The 19,558-nt window shown below is 32.2% G+C and overlaps 1 protein-coding gene across 2 annotated transcripts in view; it reads right to left on the bottom strand.

The window, feature by feature from the left end:
* Positions 1-5,623: 5,623 nt before the first annotated feature.
* LOC140436871 (T-cell activation inhibitor, mitochondrial) overlaps positions 5,624-19,558 on the bottom strand; it is a 38,626-nt gene continuing 24,691 nt past the window's right edge. The window contains exons 5-10 of one of the 2 annotated variants that reach the window (XM_072526026.1): positions 14,005-14,162; positions 13,840-13,934; positions 13,684-13,784; positions 7,324-7,467; positions 6,711-6,842; positions 5,624-5,944 (exon numbers count right to left, since the gene is read on the bottom strand). In XM_072526026.1, the coding sequence (XP_072382127.1) occupies positions 5,710-5,944; positions 6,711-6,842; positions 7,324-7,467; positions 13,684-13,784; positions 13,840-13,934; positions 14,005-14,162 (865 nt within the window). In that variant the 3' untranslated portion in view covers positions 5,624-5,709. The remainder of the gene's footprint in view (positions 5,945-6,710; positions 6,843-7,323; positions 7,468-13,683; positions 13,785-13,839; positions 13,935-14,004; positions 14,163-19,558) is intronic. The other variant, XM_072526027.1, reaches the window with a different exon arrangement.

Genomic DNA, 19,558 nt, shown 5'->3' with positions numbered 1-19,558 from the left:
CCGGCAGGATTACTATTTGTTGATCAGACATTTTTTTCTCATAGTCCATTCTAGAGCTTGATATATTGCACAGTTCTGCGGAATAAATGGAACATTGTTGGTTTAATTTAAACATAATGTGTTTATTATTTTTTTGGATATATATCACACAACCAACTCCCAAAATGGATTTTGACCCATCTGTGAAAACCCTATATGGCTTATCAAAATTGGCAAGTTGTTTCTGAAGTTGAACGGCGTTGTTATCATCAAAAGTAGGGAAATAAACTTTGATTTGGGAATAAAGAATATTGAAATTAGATTGGAAGAAATTAGTTTCAGCTGGGATTTATAAATAGCAAGAAGCATTAAGAAATGCTATAGCTAAATTTGAAGAATTTTTGTTATTCCATCATTTGTCAACTAAGTTAGACACGGATATGTCATATATTTTTTGCAATAGGTAGATTTGGTTATTACCTTGACATTTAAGGATAAACTTTTCAGTTAAAAAAAGACGTCTTAAACGTAATGGAGGTTCCATACATTCGGCTAATAGATTTTTAGTAGGTGTACATTTAAGTGCACCTAAAACCAAACGTAGAGCTTTGTACTGGATTCGGTCTAATTTTTTAAGTCTAGTATTTGTAGCAGACCCATATAAAAAGCAACCGTAATCAAGAACTGACAGTGGTATATGCCCTATAAAACATTAGATTAACCTTAGGATCAGCGCCTTATTGGTGACGGTTAACTACCTTTAAAACATTTAGGCTGCTTTTTTCGCATTTAATTAAACAGTTATTATTAATATGTTCTTCCCATGTTAATTTAGTATCAAATGTGACGCCGAGATATGTATAGTGTTTTTGGACAGGTATACTTAGATTACCAATTCTAATACTGGATATATTCGGTAAGCGATGACGAGTAAACACCACAGCGGATTTATTCGTAGTAAGTTCCAACCCTTAGTTAAGAAAGTATTCTCTTGCACTGTACAAAATTTGTTTTATTGAATCAATACATTCCTGATAAGAATTTTTAGAACTGTAAAGACAGAAATCATCGGCATATTGTAAAATATTACAATTAATACCCATACCAAGTAGATCCGTAGTATATAGATTAAACAAGAGGGCTAAGCACAGATCCCTGAGGCAAACCTTGATAAAACTAACCTTGGACCAATCAATTTATTATTGCACCGAATGAATACTTGTCTATTAACAAATAGATTAACCAATACCTGTGCAAATCTAGTTGGGACTCCTATATGTGTGAGTTTCTCGAACAGTAAGTTTAAAATAACATTATCATATGCTCCGTAAATATCTAGAAAAAGTGCTGCTTGTAGATAAAATTAGTATCTATACAATAGGACAAACATGAAGAATGTCCTAAAATGAGATAGAGTAAAACATAGATTGCGGGTTACAAAATATGAGAGTTCTTACCTGTAATATAAGAATGTCTTAAACACTAACGGTTCAAAAAGCTATCCAAAGGTACAAAACTGTTTATTAAAGAGAAAAGGGGAGAAAAACAAATAGCATAAATAAAATCAGTACAAATACCTAAAGAACTAAACAAAATTCTTACTACTAACTACTACTTACTAATAAACAAGTCTTTCGAAAGTGTATGTGACATTTATAGAGTGGGTGCATTTTTGTCAAAAGTGGAGTTAAATACTAAATTAAAAATATTTATAGTTTTACATGTTCGAATGGAATTATTCGAACACTGCTAAATAGTTATTATTTTAGTAGGACAATTGGATATCAGTAGTTAATTGTGACAAACAGTCGATGGTTCCTTTATTTCTCCGAAAGCCTAACTGAGGTACCGAGAATATGCCTTCTTTTTCACACCACCATTCCAATCTATTTTTCTGGATCCGTTCAAGTGTTTTTAGTAGACATGACATCAATCGTTTACTTTAGGTATAGGAATGATCAGACATTGCTTAAGAGAATCACAATTATCCCCTTTTAGTAAAATGTTGTTAAATATCTTGCATAAATAATCTATAGCAATTTCGGGAAGATTTGTTAACATGAAGTAGTTTATCCCGTCCATACCTAGAGATGTATATTTTGAAACTTTAATGTTTGCTGTAAAGTAAAGTTTTAGTGTTTGCGGAATGATGGGAGTTAGTAAAAAGTGGGCATTATTTATTATTATATGGTTATCTGGTATATTTATTGGTAGATGAACATTGGTAGAATGGTAATTTTTTTTTCTGAGACTGAATTTTATTCACCCTTTTTCAAATGTCTGATGCAGAGGTTTGCCTATTAAGAGAAGAGCAATACTGTACCAACCTAGATGTAGCTTTTAAGCGAAAAGTACGTTTACACATAGCCCCGTTTCTTCTATATTCATTACATTATATTACAGGTTTAGTTAACTTTAATTGGTGTGCAATTTGTTCGCTGCATTTGCAATAGAATATAATAACAATAAAATCATCTCGTTAGTATTATTAATAACTGGCTTCAATTTGAACGCTTCCTCTATGGTAAGTCTGAATTGCTCCTAGTTAGCATTGGCCATCGACTACTTAACTATAGATATAAACCTCGTATTTTCTATTTTAATATAATTGATAGACCTTCGAAAAGGAAAGTGATCGGATCCATATGTATTTTGTATAACAGTCCAGTCAAAAGTTGAGCATAAATTGGAAGATAAAATGGTGAGATCTACAACAGATTTTTCATAACCTGGGGGAGTAGCCCTAGTAGCCGATCCATCGTTTTCGATAATTAAATGAGGAAAAGAATCCAAGACTTCAACTAATATATTAGCCTCTGAAGAACATGCATTTGATTCCCATAATCCGTAGTGCGCATTAAAATCCCCAGATATAATACAGTCATTGTTAATTTGTGAAAAAAGGTTGACATAATCTTTCACTGATACTTTTGCTTTTACTGATATAAACTCAAAATCGTATACTTTTTCTTGACAATATCAGCACCGAAAATAGTCTGGAACTCTCTACGAATAGGAGGAAAATTAATTGTAGTGTCGCTATTAACGGTGCAAATCTATTCTTCTGAATTAGGCTGGAATAACCTGGATTATCAGTTATTTTCTGGGCTTCCTTAAACGAACTGTTTAAGTTAGCCATAATTTCTTTCGTTTTCCTCTGCTTAAGATATTCAGGACATTCTCTGAAAATTGACTTTGACAATACACGCAAAAAGTATTACATTTATCAGGATAATCTTTATTTTCTTCATTCCTACATTTTTTTATTTACATTGAGTAGCCGAATGACCATAACGCAAACACTGGTAACATTGCATGACCGGTCTGGCAAATACTTCGACCGGGCATCTAACTATTATTGTAGATAAATCGAGGAATTAATTTGCCCGCAAAAGTAACAATAATCATCTGTCTTGGAGCGGTCTCCGATATACCGTCTGGGTTGATGTCATGGATGGGTTGATAGGCAACAGACCCTGACTTTGGCTAAATAATGGCGCTTAACCTCCAGAAGTAAAAAATAATAAAATTTACCAGAAGGAAGAACTCAGAGGGATTGGGTTCTCTAAGCCTAAATGGTACACACCTTAATCTGTTGAGTGAAGTAAAATATCTCGGGGTAATATTAGACTCAAGGCTTACTTGGAATCAGCAGATAGAACGAACAACCAAGAGAGCGGTAACTACGTTAATGGTAGTCAGACACATTCATGAAAAACTGTGGGGTTTAAAACCAGACATGTTATAATGGATTTATAACATGGTATATAACAATTAAATACGCATCAGTGGTATGGTGGCCAACGATGCAACAAAAAAAAGTGCCATCCTCAAAGTAAGCAAGGTGCATAAACTTGCTTGCCTCGAAATCACATTGGCTATGAGGAGCACACCAACGGTAGTCACGGAGGCTCTACTCGACCTCCCCCTTTACATATAGGTGAGAGGCGAGAATGGGATATTATAGACTGCGAAAAAATCTGTGCAACATATCGCTTAGATCAGGACATAGTAAAATTATAAATGAAATTAGTGATACCGAATGGATAATAGCTTCTGGCCATATGGCAGCTAGATATAGGCATGAAATACTATTCCAAGTGGATGTTTGTCCACGAGAGAGATGAGGCAGAGGAGACACCCAGACCAGATTGCAGGGTTATATCTGATACAGACAGGTCTAAAACTGTAGAAGGGTACAGGAATATTCGGTAGTGGTGGAAATTTAAGCATTTCTATTCCACTAGGAAATACCTCTGTATTTCAAACTAATATCTTTAAAATCGGATAAAATTTACGGATGAATATATGCACAGGTGGCCAAGCAGCCATGAGGACTATAAGTCCTAAACTGGACTCTAGGCTACTGTGGTAATGCCGATAGGAGCTCGGTAGAGTAGCGGAACCTAACAGTGTTACACTGATGTGTAACAGTGTTACACTGTAATGACAGAAGACTCAGGTTCAAAATCCTTCGGCCGTAGGAGTACCAAAAAATATCCGCGATATACTTTGACTGACTTTGGCCATAAATGTAGATTATAAATGGATTCTTATGTTTTTTTTTATATTTGCTTTTTGCAAATAGAACCAAATCTTTAGCATGTACCCTTCTTTTACCTGATTCCAGAATCATGGAATGAGTATCATGAATAAATGAAAGATTAACGGGAACAATAGCCGTACTAGCTGCGGTACGACCAGTATCAAAAATACGGCTTCCATGAAAAAAAAACGAATTCTTTTACTGTAAGGAAATTAACAATAAAAATTCATACTTCAAATCCCCCAATTCTTCATTGAAAGAGTGCCGTTGTGATTTTCTCTTATTTTTTATTTTCTTTCCAAAATATGGATATTGCCACTATTTGACTGCTAATCAATTTAAGGATTTCTTAGGAATCTCTAAAAGCACGAGCGACAACCTTTTCAATAAATGCGGTAAGCTTTGATTTAGTTGATGCTAAACCGCTTTTATCCACTGTGTGAACTATTTGTTTTGAATCAGATGTAAACGGGTGCTTGTGTTTTAACTCACACTAAGAAAGAAAAAAAGTTGATTCCTCATTTGTTTCTGATAAACATTTAACAAATTCGGCACCCATATTGCTCAATATTCATAAGAATATGGCATAGATTTTCTTCTGAATTGCCTACAAACTAAATATATCTTTAATAGTAGATCATCTAGAACTACACTTTGTATCATTTGTGGTATATATTTTTTTTATAAATACACAATAAACTTTTTTACATAGTTACTGTTTAGGACTCTCTTTCAAGTAGATCATTTTTTCATTTATTGTAGAGTCATGTTTAAATTACGCTGCGGAATTTTTTACTGTCGACATTGGATGACTAAGATAACTTTCAATTCATAAAAAAAGTAATAATTTGGGGTTCCATAGAAAGAAAACAATTAAAGACAAGCCAAATAAAGAAATAAGGTAGATTAGTCTAGAAAAAGGTATTATAAGAAACTTCGACGAAATGAAGGAAAACAGCATTAGCTTGATCAATGAATAGTTATAGTATTATTAGAATAAGAAGCTAATTTTTGTTACCAGTAATTAATAAAACATCTCAAATTTATCAAATATTTAATTTTTTTCTACATATAAATATATATATATATATATATATATATATATATATATACATATATATATATATATATATATATATATATATATCTACTAATAAATAATCTACTTAAAGATCGTCGTTCAATCATAAGTCGAAATTCCAAGGTATGCATACTACCCCATCGGAGAGTACAGAATAGTATGTAGTTATATTCAAGCGGAGATTTTTCGTATAAGACTGCAATTCGTATTTGTTATTGATCAATTGTTCGCAACATTTTATCATCAAATCTGGAGTGATGTTGTCGTCTTTGGATAAAACAGCAAGCTGGAGATCTTCTATACACTTTTTATTTAAAGCTCGTTCCAAATATTTATTACTAAAAAACAAATACTATTATATGCTAATACAAATGTATTAGCAAAAGTGATAATAGTTTAAACAAAAGATCAGAAATTCAAAACCTAAGCAAAATTTATAATTATATTATTTCTTTATAATTTATATATAAAACTTGAAAAATATCACATTTTTATTTAATTTTCCATATATCTGTTACATTTTTTCAGACATCTATCAATGGTGAATAAATCTTCTTCTTTTTTGTTACTAAACAATTTGAATTTTTAAACGAAATTTTATTTTTGACAATATAATTGTCAAAGGTAAACATTTTTAAGTTGGTATTTATGACATTGAGGCTTATTTGTAATTGGTTGCTACTTTAAACTATTTATAAATTCAATTATTTTTTTGTTAAGAAAATGTTTTCAAAATTATTAAAATTTCAGGGAAGAATTTATTAGATAAGGGCATTTTAGTATTAATTCTTTTTGACATGTATTTGCAGCAATTTTTATTAACGAAACTAATTTTATTTGGTGAGTTAACAAAAAATGTTTTTCTTTATAGTTCAACTTTGTAAGATATTTTGTCTTTTTTAGCAGCTCTTGATAAGAATTGTAAACACAATTGAAAGCTGGAGATATTAAATAGTTAACCAATAGCCCCTTTTATTGACTCCAACCCATCAAAAACATTTATATATATATATATATATATATATATATATATATATATATATATATATATATATATATACTGCAAGGCAAAGGTATATATTATATGATCGAATGATAATTTACCTTTTATAGTCCACAATTTTTTTACTAGCTTCCTCTAAGTTAGTAGAAATAAAATTTACCAATAAAGACCCAGGAATTGTTGCAGGAACGATAAATTGTCCAGTAGGTGATACCATTAATGGACCTGCCTCACTAAAATAAACAAATAATTAATCGAACACTAATAGTCAATATTTTTTATATGTAGGTACTTATTCAAATTAAAATATTCTGAATGCATAAATGACCACATTCTTGATATATTTAATTTCTTCTACACTTATAGTAATAAACGTATGATCTCGCACTTATTTTTAATATTTTGTTCGTTATTATCTACCGGAAATTACATATACTATATTTTGTTCACTAGAAAGCTTCCAAGTTTCTATTGTGGTATGTTAAATCTAAGAATATTCAAAAGCTAACCATCTAACACCGGAAGCTATACAAGTGGAAGCATATGTAACACAGATGAACTTAACTCAAAGAGCTTAGCTAGACCGTCACCGCTCATGAGCATATCTGTAATTTGTGCACGTATCTACCAAATAGTTATAATTGTAAAAAAAATATATAAGTATACAACAATAACAATTGCAAAAATGAGGTAGGTTTTAGGATAACTACTTACGTCTCGACGACTATTTCGAAATTTTCTAAGCTAGTAGGCCATTCGTCAGGAAAGTGTTTTAAACCTATATAATCACTGAGTGATGTGGTAATTTGCCTTAAATTTTGTTCATATTGACCTGCTACTATTTTTGGCATAAACTTTCTGCAAAATAATAAATTGGCAAATTTATCATAACTATAGATTTTCATTTACTTTTAATTTAAATAATCACACATTTTTACTTTTAGTATGATCCCAATCTCTTACCATGTTTGAGTAAGTTAACTTTTCTATGACTGTAGTACAAAAATACAAATGAGCAACGAAACTGGATTGGTTTTTTAAATTGTAATGTTTTTTAAAAATTTTAGTTTCTTTACCCGATCGAGTTACCTATCGAGTGCTCATTTCACTCGTGACATACCAGCATCTTTAGTTCTCCAAAAATACGATGTCGGAGTAAGCAGATTGAGACCTCGGTGCCGTTTGACGGTTCTCGTATGTCTGGCGAACAAGATACTGGTACGAGTGAGGAGAGTAGGCAGACTGAGACACCGAACTGGAGCGGAACCATATCCCTCTTGATAATGGCTCCAAAATGGGTGCCGAAACATTGAGTTTATATATATATATATATATATATATATATATATATATATATATATATATATATATATATATATATATATGTATATATATATATATATATGTGTGTGTGTTTTGGATGGGTTGGAGTCAATAAAAGGGACTATGAGGTAACTATTTTTTATCTCGAGCTTTCAATTGTGTTTACAATTATTTTCAAGGGCTGCTAAAAAATACAAAATGTCTTACAAAAAGGAACTAGAAAAAAATTATAATAAATCACCAAATAAAATTAGTTTTGTTAATAAATTCTTGCTAAACATATTTAAAAAACTATTCTAAAAATTGTCTTATCTAATAAATGTTTCTCTTAAATTTTGTAATATAATTTTGAAAAACTTTTTTAAGACAAAAACAATTGAATTTATAAATAATTAGAATAGCGACAAATTACAAATAAGCCTCAATGTCATAAATGCCAACTTAAAATTTTCATTTTTGACAATTATATTGCCAAAAAATAAAATTTTGTTTAAAAATTCTTTTTTACTTAGTAATAAAAAAGAATTATTCATCATTCATAGATGCCAGAAAAAATGTAACAAGTATATGGAAAATTAAATCAAAATGTGATATTTTACTGATTTTATAAATAAACTATAAAGAAATAATATAATTATAAATTTTACTTAGATTTTGAATTTCTGATCTTTTGTTTAAATTATTATGACTTCTGCTAATACAAACCATTTCTAAAAAAGTCCTTTTGAATTTATTACTTAAATTTTTTTTTTCGGTGAGTAAAGTGAGTGAGTAGTGAACGAAAGTTTGAGAAGTTTTGTGGTAGCAACCAAGCTGTGCAAGCAGAGATCTTCAAGGTTCAAAATTGTAAGTTCTTTAAATATTAATTATTTGAGACTATCATGTCTATGTCTCTTTGAGAGGACACCTGATTCGGAGATTTAGAAAGAGCAGCAGATTGGCAATTTCAATTTCGACAAGAAATAGTTTTCTTTGTGCAAAGATCAACTTAGTAAGAGAGTAGCTGAACCAGAAGGAGTTGGAACCATAAAAGAAGTTTCAAATTATAAATTAATTTTTTTTAATTTTCAAGAGGCATTCACAGGGAGATTTAATTAAATATATTTTTTATGGGTAATTGAATAAAAACAGTTTTTCCCATTAATTCCTAGAACCGGAGAGAACGTTAGGAAAATATGATCCGTGTGTTGTAGATGTTGACAATTTATGGTATGATTTATTCTGTTAGAAAATTTTATGTTTTTATATACCTTTATATAATATTAATATATATAATATATGTTATACGTGATATTTATGAATTTTACTTTTGATTTTTTTATTATTCTTTTTTCGATTTAATATATGGATGAATTTTACATTTGATATAATGGTTTTTTTATTATTCATTTTGGTCCTTAAACTTGCAAATACAAAAATAAAGAAACTGAGCCACGAAAGACAACCTTAGACAAATCGAATTATAAGTAAGGTCTTTGATTTAAAATATTATAATTTAAAATTTATATTTTTACTTACCATAGTAACTGGCCCCCAACGTGTCAGGCAATCTAAAGTATCAAGTTTGTATTTGGAAGTAGAGACTTTTTGGAAATAAGCAGAGATGTTTGCAATTTTATATTGATCCGAAATTAATTCTGATACAATTTTAACATATATAAAATTTGATAAAACATTTACTCAAGTGAACAATTTTTCGTATTTCCACACCGTATCAGCACACCGTATCATAATATGAATCACCGTTTATATTTTGAGGCCTTCGGGAGAATAACAGGAACACATATATTTTCAAAAATTTATTTGAAACATAGTTTTTTGGCATTTACGCTAGCAGAGAAATGCAGAAATTTCACAGCTTTCTCAATTGACGGCATCATATACCGTTTCAAGGTGGTTCCATTTGGGTTACCGAGTGCATGTGCAGTACTAGTACGAGCTCTAAATACCATACTAAATCGTCATGAAGATATAATTCTACACTATATAGACGATGTATTGATCTTTTTGCCATGATGATTAAAGTCACTTAAAACATATAAAAATTGTCTTAAAAGCATAAGATACAGCGGGACTTAAATATTGAAAAGTGTCAGTTTTTCCAAAAGGAATTGGTATACTTAGGTTTCAAATTGGACACAAAAGGGGTTAGTATAGCAGAAAATAGGGTACGGATTATCAATGACTCTACAAGGCCTAAGAATTTAAAAACATTACGTGGTTTCCTCGGAATGGCAAATTATTTCAAAATATTGATGCCGATATTAGTGAGAAAGAAATACCCTAATTAAATTGTTAAAAAAAAGCATAAAGAAAGAACAGGAAGAAGCTTTTGTATGTCCAAAAGAAGAATTTGCAAACGGGCACTAATTAGTAGTATACCACCCAAAATACGAGATACCTTTTATACTTCAAACAGATGCTTCGATCCAGAAATTTGCTGGAGTATTAAACCAGATACAAGAAAAGAGGGAAGTTCCGATATGTTTTGTGTCAAGGGTCGCGCAAACACGCGAAAGAAAATATAGTGTAACAGACCTAGAGTTTGCAAGTGTATTATTATGTGAAAGCAAATTAAGATCCTATCTTTTGAGAGCTAAAATTACAACAGAGATGGATCATGTTGCTTTGGTACATATGAAAAATTGCTTAGTAAATAATAAAATCCATCGAGGGGTACTATTATTGCAGGAATACGACTTCGATTTTAAATATATCAAAGGAAAAGATAACATACTGGTGGACGCTCTCACCTGATATGAAGACACGGGAAGAGAAGATATTCAAATAATGTGGGACTGAATACTTAAGCAAATGGAGAAGCAATATTTTCATTGAATAGGATATGTGAAAATCAAATGGGATGAAATAACAGGAAAGAGTAGAGAGAGAAAATGACATATTTTTCAAGAGAATAGACGGAAAAGAACTACACTTAATTACACAAATACTGGCAATGCAAATCTTGGAGAAATTACATAACAAAAATGGGCACGTGAGCAGTCGAAAAGTCTGGGTATTATTTAGAGAGAACTATATATGTAAATAGGATTATCGTGTAGCCAAATATGACAAAAAAATGCCAGTTATGCCAACGATTAAAAAGTCGAATTTTTAAGCATAAAAATATTGCAAAGATTATAGGGTCGCGCCAAAAATTGGCAATGGTGGCTATAGACATGTTAAGTGATTTAATTATTACTTCCCAACGAAAAAAGCATATTTTCGTAATGCTGAACATTTTTTCTAATACGTGAAATATATAGCTGTCGTACAACGAAAGGCGAAGAAATTCTGAGAAAAATAGATGACTTCATTGCCATTCGAAGCAGTGAAAAATATCGGCAGAGAAAGAATAGGAACATAAGAAAGCAACCAGTCACTTTTCTGGTTGGTAGAAAAAGTTTTGGTAAGGGCATTAAGAGTATCCAATCTCACGACCAATGTTTGTGCAAAGCTTATGCCATTATTGGAGGGTACATAATACAAAATGAAAATACAATCAATAGTTATGTACTATGACAAATGGTTTCAGATATTATCCGGGGAATTTTCAATATCCACGACCTGTACAAATACCGTGAGTAGGAAGGTATTTAAAAATGGTATACCATAGGCGCGAAGTAAAATATATAAAGAGGGTATTTCAAATATTATTTTAAATTAAAATTTTACACACGGAATTTTTAATTAAGACATGGGAACATGTATTGAATTTTTTAATTTTGTTTTAAAAAAATTTGTTGTCTGTACAAAAATATTCATTTCACCAAATGGTGGGGAGTTATTATGATTCTCGATTTATAAATTTAGAAAAATCTTTTAGAAATTATATATGCAGGGATCTGTTTTAAAATTAAGATATAAATAAGTGACTTACTCTAATGAAAATTGCGTCATAGTATTTAAAGTGATTTCAAGAACTGTTAATTCTCAATAAATTTGAAAGGGCAAATGAAGGTATAAGAGTTTTACGAAACAATGAACACTGAAAATTAAAATTCAGTTTCGAAAATTTCGTAATATTAAAATTTATTTGTAAGCGATTGTACCTAGAGATAAGTAGTGAAGATTAAGATTTTAGTAAGAAATATTTGCATAAACTGTTTAGAATAAGAAAGTCGGTAAATTGTTTTTCTATGCAGTCAAAAAAATAGATTTCGGTATTGATTATTCCAAATGGGCTAGGATGACCACCTGGGTGGGTTTAGTGGTGATTTTAACCACCTTTCCCTTTCATGGTTTGGTTTTTTAACGACAAGCTGTCAACCAAATTTATCACATTTTTTGAATATACCGCCTTATTATATAAAGGTTGGTAGGTTGCCTTGCTGTTTATGTCACTATGACCTCAAGGCCACTTCTCTTCACGTGTTTGCGTGGGTGTTAAACCTGTAAATTCATTTATCGGCGAGACTCAGTAAGCTAAAGACTGGTAACTTCATTTTATCTTATTACTATTAATCTTAAATACCTTATAATGTTACCTAAAGTTAAAATTAAAATCTAATTTATTAAATAAATTTGTTGGAAGTGCATTCGTATGATCTTTTTAGTTCTTTACACTTTAAAATAAACCTTAATGTTTTTTACTTAAGTTTTTATAATAACTTTTTTATACATGTATGTTTATCACATGTTCTTTTGCTGTGCTAATTTTGTTAAATTGCAAACTATACCTAGTTTCAATTAATTATTTTATACAACGTTAACTCTGAATATCCAGTTTCGTAAGTTTTTTCATATTTTTAACATCATTGACTGCTACATGTCTTTGTAAGGTAACACACTTTTGTTGTAACTTCTCTATGGATGTTTGGTTTCATATTGTTCTTTTTAGATGAACTGATGATGCTTTCTGAGCAGAAAGCTAAACGTCTTCAATAAATAGATGAAGTAGCCACCTTCTTTGTCTTTTATTTCTCCACTTTGACCGAAAAACCCACCACTCTTCGAGTGTACCTTAGTTTATATATATATATATATATATATATATATATATATATATATATATAATTGCTGCTAATACATACATGTATTAGCAGCAATTTTTATTTATTAAACTAATTTTATTTGGTGAGTTAACAAAAATTGTTTTTTCTTTCTAGTTCAACTTTGTAAGATATTTTGTCTTTTTTAGAAGCTCTTGATAATAATTGTAAACACAATTGAAAGCTCGAGATAAAAAATAGTTAACCAATAGCCCTTTTATTGACCCAACCAACCCATCCAAAACAGTTATATATTTTTTCCAAACGAGTCACAAGTACTTCTTTTTTCTTGCCAACCAAACCATGCCAACAGATATTTAAATTATCATTCAAACCACAGCATAAATTTCAATAAGGGAATCATAAAATCACTGTATGATGAGACCAAAACACTTCGCTCCAACGAAACTGCATTTTAGGAAGAAAAGAACCTGCTAACAAAGATTGTCACACACATGAGAATTCCACAAGGATGTAGAAAGGAAACAACAAAACACAAAAAACGATCCAGAAATGCTCACAAGAACGTGGCAATCTTATCATAAAGTAAACATTACAACTGACTGAACTTAACGAATGGCTACAAATGAATTAAGAAGAAATCCACATAAGAACAATTTCGCCAACTATGTTAGCAAAGCAGAAGGAAAGGAGAGATTCGTTGATCAATATGAAAGAAGTGAATTTCAAGCTGATTATCTAATCCCATTTGAATATATAGCCTTAACATATTTAGTTTATATATCTTATATCCACTCACCTCCTGCCTATTTTAATTTTTCTCAATACATGAGACAAAGAATTTTCAAAAGCTGGTATTCTCTTCAAAGCTTCATCATATCTGTCAATATTCTTTAAAAACTGAAAAGGAACACTGTGAGTACAAAATAAAGTGTTAATTAGAAATGTAAATTACATCTAACCAGTTATTTCGAACTTCTCCACTGTAAAGCATTATGTGTCCATCAAGGCTAACACCAGTAAAAAATGAGGAAAATATGAGTACTCTACCTAAAAATTAAAGTAGTCTGTCTTAAAATTAGTTATAAAAATGAAGAAAAATAAAAAACCATGCACTTACCTCTTAAAACATTTTTAATCCTGGGATGTTGGTTTACCAGAGACATAAAACTAAGTAAACACCCTTTACGATGTTCTTCATTCCAACTACAATCCCAACGTAAATCTTCCACTTGAAGTTCATTTGTAATTATTTCTTGAAGCCTCTTAACCTCTTCCCTAAAATAATGTTAAAACTTAAATATTTGCAGATTTAATTAAATTTGCAATTTATATGGAGCTATCGAAAAAATCGATCATGGAATCACAAAAATATACGGATTGTTCAAAGCCATCCCTACTTTACCCGTCATGCTATTAGGATGGACAAGAGATACCTATGTCTATGTACTGTGGGTCGACCCGCCGATCGCAGTACAAATTTTAATTTCTCAAGCACTGTCCAATAATTTGAGTGATTTGATTATATGTATATTTACTTACCCTTCTTATGCATTTATGTATGGATACATTCTTACCACACATAATTATATACATATATAAAAAATAAATAACCTGTGGGAGGTTTTCTCAGTTCTTCTATCAGGCGCGTCACCCTGCGAATGGGGGTTTCTTTCTGGGTATTCATAGCAACGATCCCCAGAGGGTAGCAGAAATACTTGACGTGGAACAAAAACTGACACGTAGTAGTAGGTAAAATACAAACACATAAAAATGGTGAATTATGATTTTATGTTTAGGGTCGCTGCCAGGGCACGTCTGGAGCCGGCGCTGGACGTGAGAGCATGCCGGACGTCAGTGGCAGGGTATTGAGGAGGCAAGGCCCTATCATACAACCAGCTACGGCCTAGCAACAAGAAGAAGAGTCAAACAACAATAGGAGCTCCACTCGCTTACGGTGCTGCGCTGAAAAATAATCCGGCGCTCACTCGACGACCGATACAGCGCATGAAATGGACTGTGTATATAAATGAAAACATTTTGCGCTTCTATTACAAGGTGACAAACCTCGGTCGAGAAACGATTGGCTATCGACAACATCTGTATCTTTTCCCAGAGACTAGAGGCGATACCATCATAACCGAAGTCGAACGGGAGATTCATAACTCAGAGCTAGTTGTAGATCAAATCCCTAATGAAATCTCTAATGAGCAGACTCCGGAACCTCTCATACAAGAGACTCAATCTGTTAATACGCAGCAAGATAACGAGTTGCACGATAGCCTGGTAAGTGAAATGGCACGTGCCGAACAAGAGTTTAATGGGACAAACCCACTTGACAGACCACCGCTACCAAAAATAAATTCTTGTAAGAAACTATGTGCTCTGTTACAAATTGTGAACACTGAAGTCTTGCCCAATTATATCGTGGAGTCCATACATTAGAATATATGCATATGCTGATTTACTCCATGCTGTACATATGAACAGCAATTGCTAATTTTATGAGCATTAAGATCAGAACACGACGTGGTACTAATATTGAACGAATTGAAAACAGAATTGAACCCTGGACAAACCGACTGCTGAGGAAAATTGAATTATTGCAAAGGGATATTGGATAAATTACGAAATACATCCGAGGAGTAAGAAGCCGAAAAGTGATTAAGCGCTGAAGAAATAATTCTGAACACTCTAAGACACTCACAACATGATCTAGAAAACAATACAGCTCAACACTGCCTGGACACATTAAAACAAAAACTCTCCATTTATTCAGGTCGCCTATGGAGATGCAAAGTTAGTAATCGGAAATGAGACAATATATTTTTGAGCGTACAGAGAAGGCTTTCTATAGGAAACTGAATTCCACTGTTGAAAATAAAAATAAATCCTAGCCAATCCAAGAAGAAATTCATGAATTTTGGGGAAACCAACTTTAGACGCCAGCTACTCATAACAACAATGCTGGATGGATTGAAGACACGACGAACAACTGTCAACACTACAGTAATATTCCTTATGAACCTTTCACCACTGAAGAAGTCTCGAACATTATTAAAGAGCTTTATAACTGTAAATCTCGTAGACCAGACGGAGCTCAAAACTTCTGGATAAAGAAGTTTTAGAGTGTCCATGAGCTTTTAACAGTATTAATGAATCATGTTCTTATTCAGGAAACCATTTATCTAATACCGAAGGATCAAAATACCACCCAAGATCCAAATACCGCTTAATTAGTTGTCTTCCAACTTTGTACACATTGGTCACGCCCTGTGTAGCTCAACGTATCTACCAACACTGTTCTCTAAACAATAGCATAGAGCCTCAACAGAAAGGTTGCGCTAAGGGTTCCATGGGCTGCAAAGAACAACTATCGACTAAGTAATTTCTAATCAAGCATACACCAAAAAAAAAACAAACCTTTTTATTGCCTTAATTTACTATAAGACCTTTGATTCAGTACCGCAATAATGGCTTACAGATATAATGAAAATATATAAAGTCTATGATAGTATAGGGACCTTTGTAAAGCATATGACGGAGTGGATGACTAAAATTCACCTTCAAATACCCGACGAAAACATCAACGAAACAACAATTAACCAGGGCCTTTTCCAGAACAAGTTCTTCTGGTCCGCTATGGTTCTGTTTAGCGATGAACTCACTATCCCAGATACTAAACTTCACTGACTCAGGTTTTAGCATCAAAAATAACAATATTGTTGTAGCGAAGCTTAATCATCTGCTATATATGGATGATTTGAAATTAATGGCTTCCAGTCGAAACCAGCCGGATCATATGCTGAAAACTGTGGAAACATTCTCAAATGATATCAGTATGCACTTTGGACGTGTTCGGACGAATATGAAGTGTCGTATTCTAAAAATACTCAAAGGAAAGGTTCAGTCTGGAGGCTGCAAGCGCGGAAAATTGACCATAAACAAATGAAAACCAAACTAACTTCTGAGTTTGTGCGGAGAGTAAGGCAGCTAAATCGATAACATCTTAATAGTAAAAATATGTTTAACGCATTAAATACGTACGCCTGTTCCGCGCTTAGCTACTCATTTGGTATTATCAAGTGGTCAAAAATGGATATAGAAAGTCTTCAGCGGAAAGTAAGAACACTTCTCACAAAGGTACAAAAACACCATCGGCGCAGTGCAGTAGAGAGAAGAACATTACCGCGGTATCAAGGGGTGAGAATACTTATGGACATAGGTAAGCAACTGGATAACCAGGTTGCTAATTTAAGAACCTATTTTCAGACGCAGGCTGAGACATATAATTTACATCGAGCAATTTGCACAGTAGATAACACAGCACCACTCAAACTGAGGAAACAAGAAACGCGAAAAAACCACCAGACTAAGCAAGAAAAAATGCACACCTGGATGAGTAAACCTCTGCATGTGCGACATCTCAATGCGGTCAGCCAAGAATATGTCGACAATACAGCGTCGAACTATTAGTTGACATCAGGAAAGATGTTTTCCAAGACAGAGGATTACCTACTTGCCATTCAGGATCAGGTTATTCCAACTAAAAATTACCTGAAATATATTGATATTTATATACAATACGACAATTTACATGCAATACGACAAATGCCGATATGGATGTCAGGCCCAAGAAACCATCCAACATCTTACGGGGGACTGCCAAGCGTTTGTCGGAACTGATTACAAAGAACGCCATGGCTCAGTAGGAAAGATTCTTCACCAAGAACTAGCTAACAAACTTGGACTTCTCCATCTTCCTTACTATCAGTATATCCCTAAACTATAAACTTTACTTAATGAACATCTCTATAAGACTATGCAAAAACCAGTACTACCCTCAACATCTAGATGCGTAAGAACATTTTTGGAAGATACTCCGACGTACCAAGTCACCTGGGTCTCGATAACACGGAAAGAGTCCCACCAGAGCTCAATCCTTTTGATACTGTAGGTTCCTGGGATGAGTGAATTTTCCCCTTAGAGAGAGTGTGAGCCATATGGCTAAATTTGGAAAATAAATAATATAGAGAAAGGAAAGATGACGAACAATTTATAAAATTATGTTAATTATACATATAGATATACGGTTTTATTTTCTTATCTTAATAATATCTTTCACTGAAATAACATCATATATGAAATCTGTTTACCTGTTTTTCAAGGAATAATTTTTGTTATCAACAAAACAGGCCATTAAAGGTAGAAAGTTTCTTTTTTCTCGTATGTTTTGTACACAATTATGAAATTTGAAAGTAGATTGTTAAGAAGTGGCTTTTTTAATAGGAACGAGAGAACAGTTTGATTGGTTAGAAATTATGGAAGGGATTGGCAGATTGGGGAAAATCTTTGGAAGCCCAAAGGATAAGCATCTGCTGTTTAATTTTAAGCGAAACATCGAATCCAGGAAAAGAAATATAGTGCCGGTAGTTTTTTTTTTGAACGGTGAAAAAAAAAATTTAATTTGTGAAAAATTGTGTAAATGAAAGTGAGAATAGTGCTATTTGAATCCTGAGTTAAAGAAATGGCATTATATAAAAGATGCAGTATTTCAAAGTATAAACAAATTACTATTCATAGCTACAGAGAGTTGAGCAGCCAAAAAGAGATAGAATTATTTGTTAGGATATTTTTAATTGACAATCCTGTTTTTATAAGTAGAACCAGGGAAGGAGTTTTCGCTAGGGAGCTACTTAAAGTTAATCGCTTTAGTAATGAGGTCACTTGTTGATACAAGACACTTAATTTAACTAAACTTATATGATTTCTATGAAAATTTTCAAAGGCCATCTACGGCCATCTACATCATCTACGGTTTTCTATTTTGTCTTTAAGGACCATTTGTAATATTTTATATTGATTTATCCTTACTAAATGTCCCAGATAAGATATTTCCCGGTGTTTAATAGTCTTTAGCAAGTCTCTTTCTTTGCTGACTCTCCTTAGTACTCCCTCATTAGTTTTTCTTGCTGTCCACGGTATCCAAGGTATCAATGCTAATTATATGTTAATTAATCAGATAATTTGCTAATTAGTTCTAAAATTACAATATCATAACTGTCTCCCAACGTGGAGGGAGGTGAAGAAATACCTAGTAAATAGTGTAATATAGAACAGAAGTAGAAGCATATGTTCTATGATTTGATATTCTTCTTTTTCTCTAAATTTTAAAACAAATGGTACATGTGAATTTACAAACATTCTACAGGACAGATTTATTTGAAGGGATTGAGTATATGTTAAAAGCATTTGATAAAATTAGGAAAAACTTTGATCGAAGTGAAAGGTTTACTTTGGTTTCTTTTATAAAAGAGACTAGTAAATTTGCCCGTCGCATGCGACGGGGGATCCAATCAATTATCATCTTCAGTCGGTGATTAAATTTTTAAAATAATAAACTTTTTGCCTATAATCCAAGTAAATATAAAGTATGTTCTAGTGCACTTCTGACCTGACAAGCGAATTAACCTAAAGCAAATATGTCTATCATCATCCATGGTGTCATGTGATATGTCGTATGTCGCAAAACGTTTAATAATAACGAAGATGTGTAGTGACCTTTTGGTAGTCTCTTTGTTTTTTCTATCTAAATGTATTCGTTATATCCACCCTTTTTATTTGCTATGTCGCATGTTAAGATTCAATCAGTTGTTTATTTTGGCTTCAGCCAG

The sequence above is a fragment of the Diabrotica undecimpunctata genome, chromosome 3 (genome assembly GCF_040954645.1).
Source record: "Diabrotica undecimpunctata isolate CICGRU chromosome 3, icDiaUnde3, whole genome shotgun sequence".
Classification (NCBI taxonomy): domain Eukaryota; kingdom Metazoa; phylum Arthropoda; class Insecta; order Coleoptera; family Chrysomelidae; genus Diabrotica; species Diabrotica undecimpunctata.
This window is presented reverse-complemented; position numbering and strand designations above follow the sequence as displayed.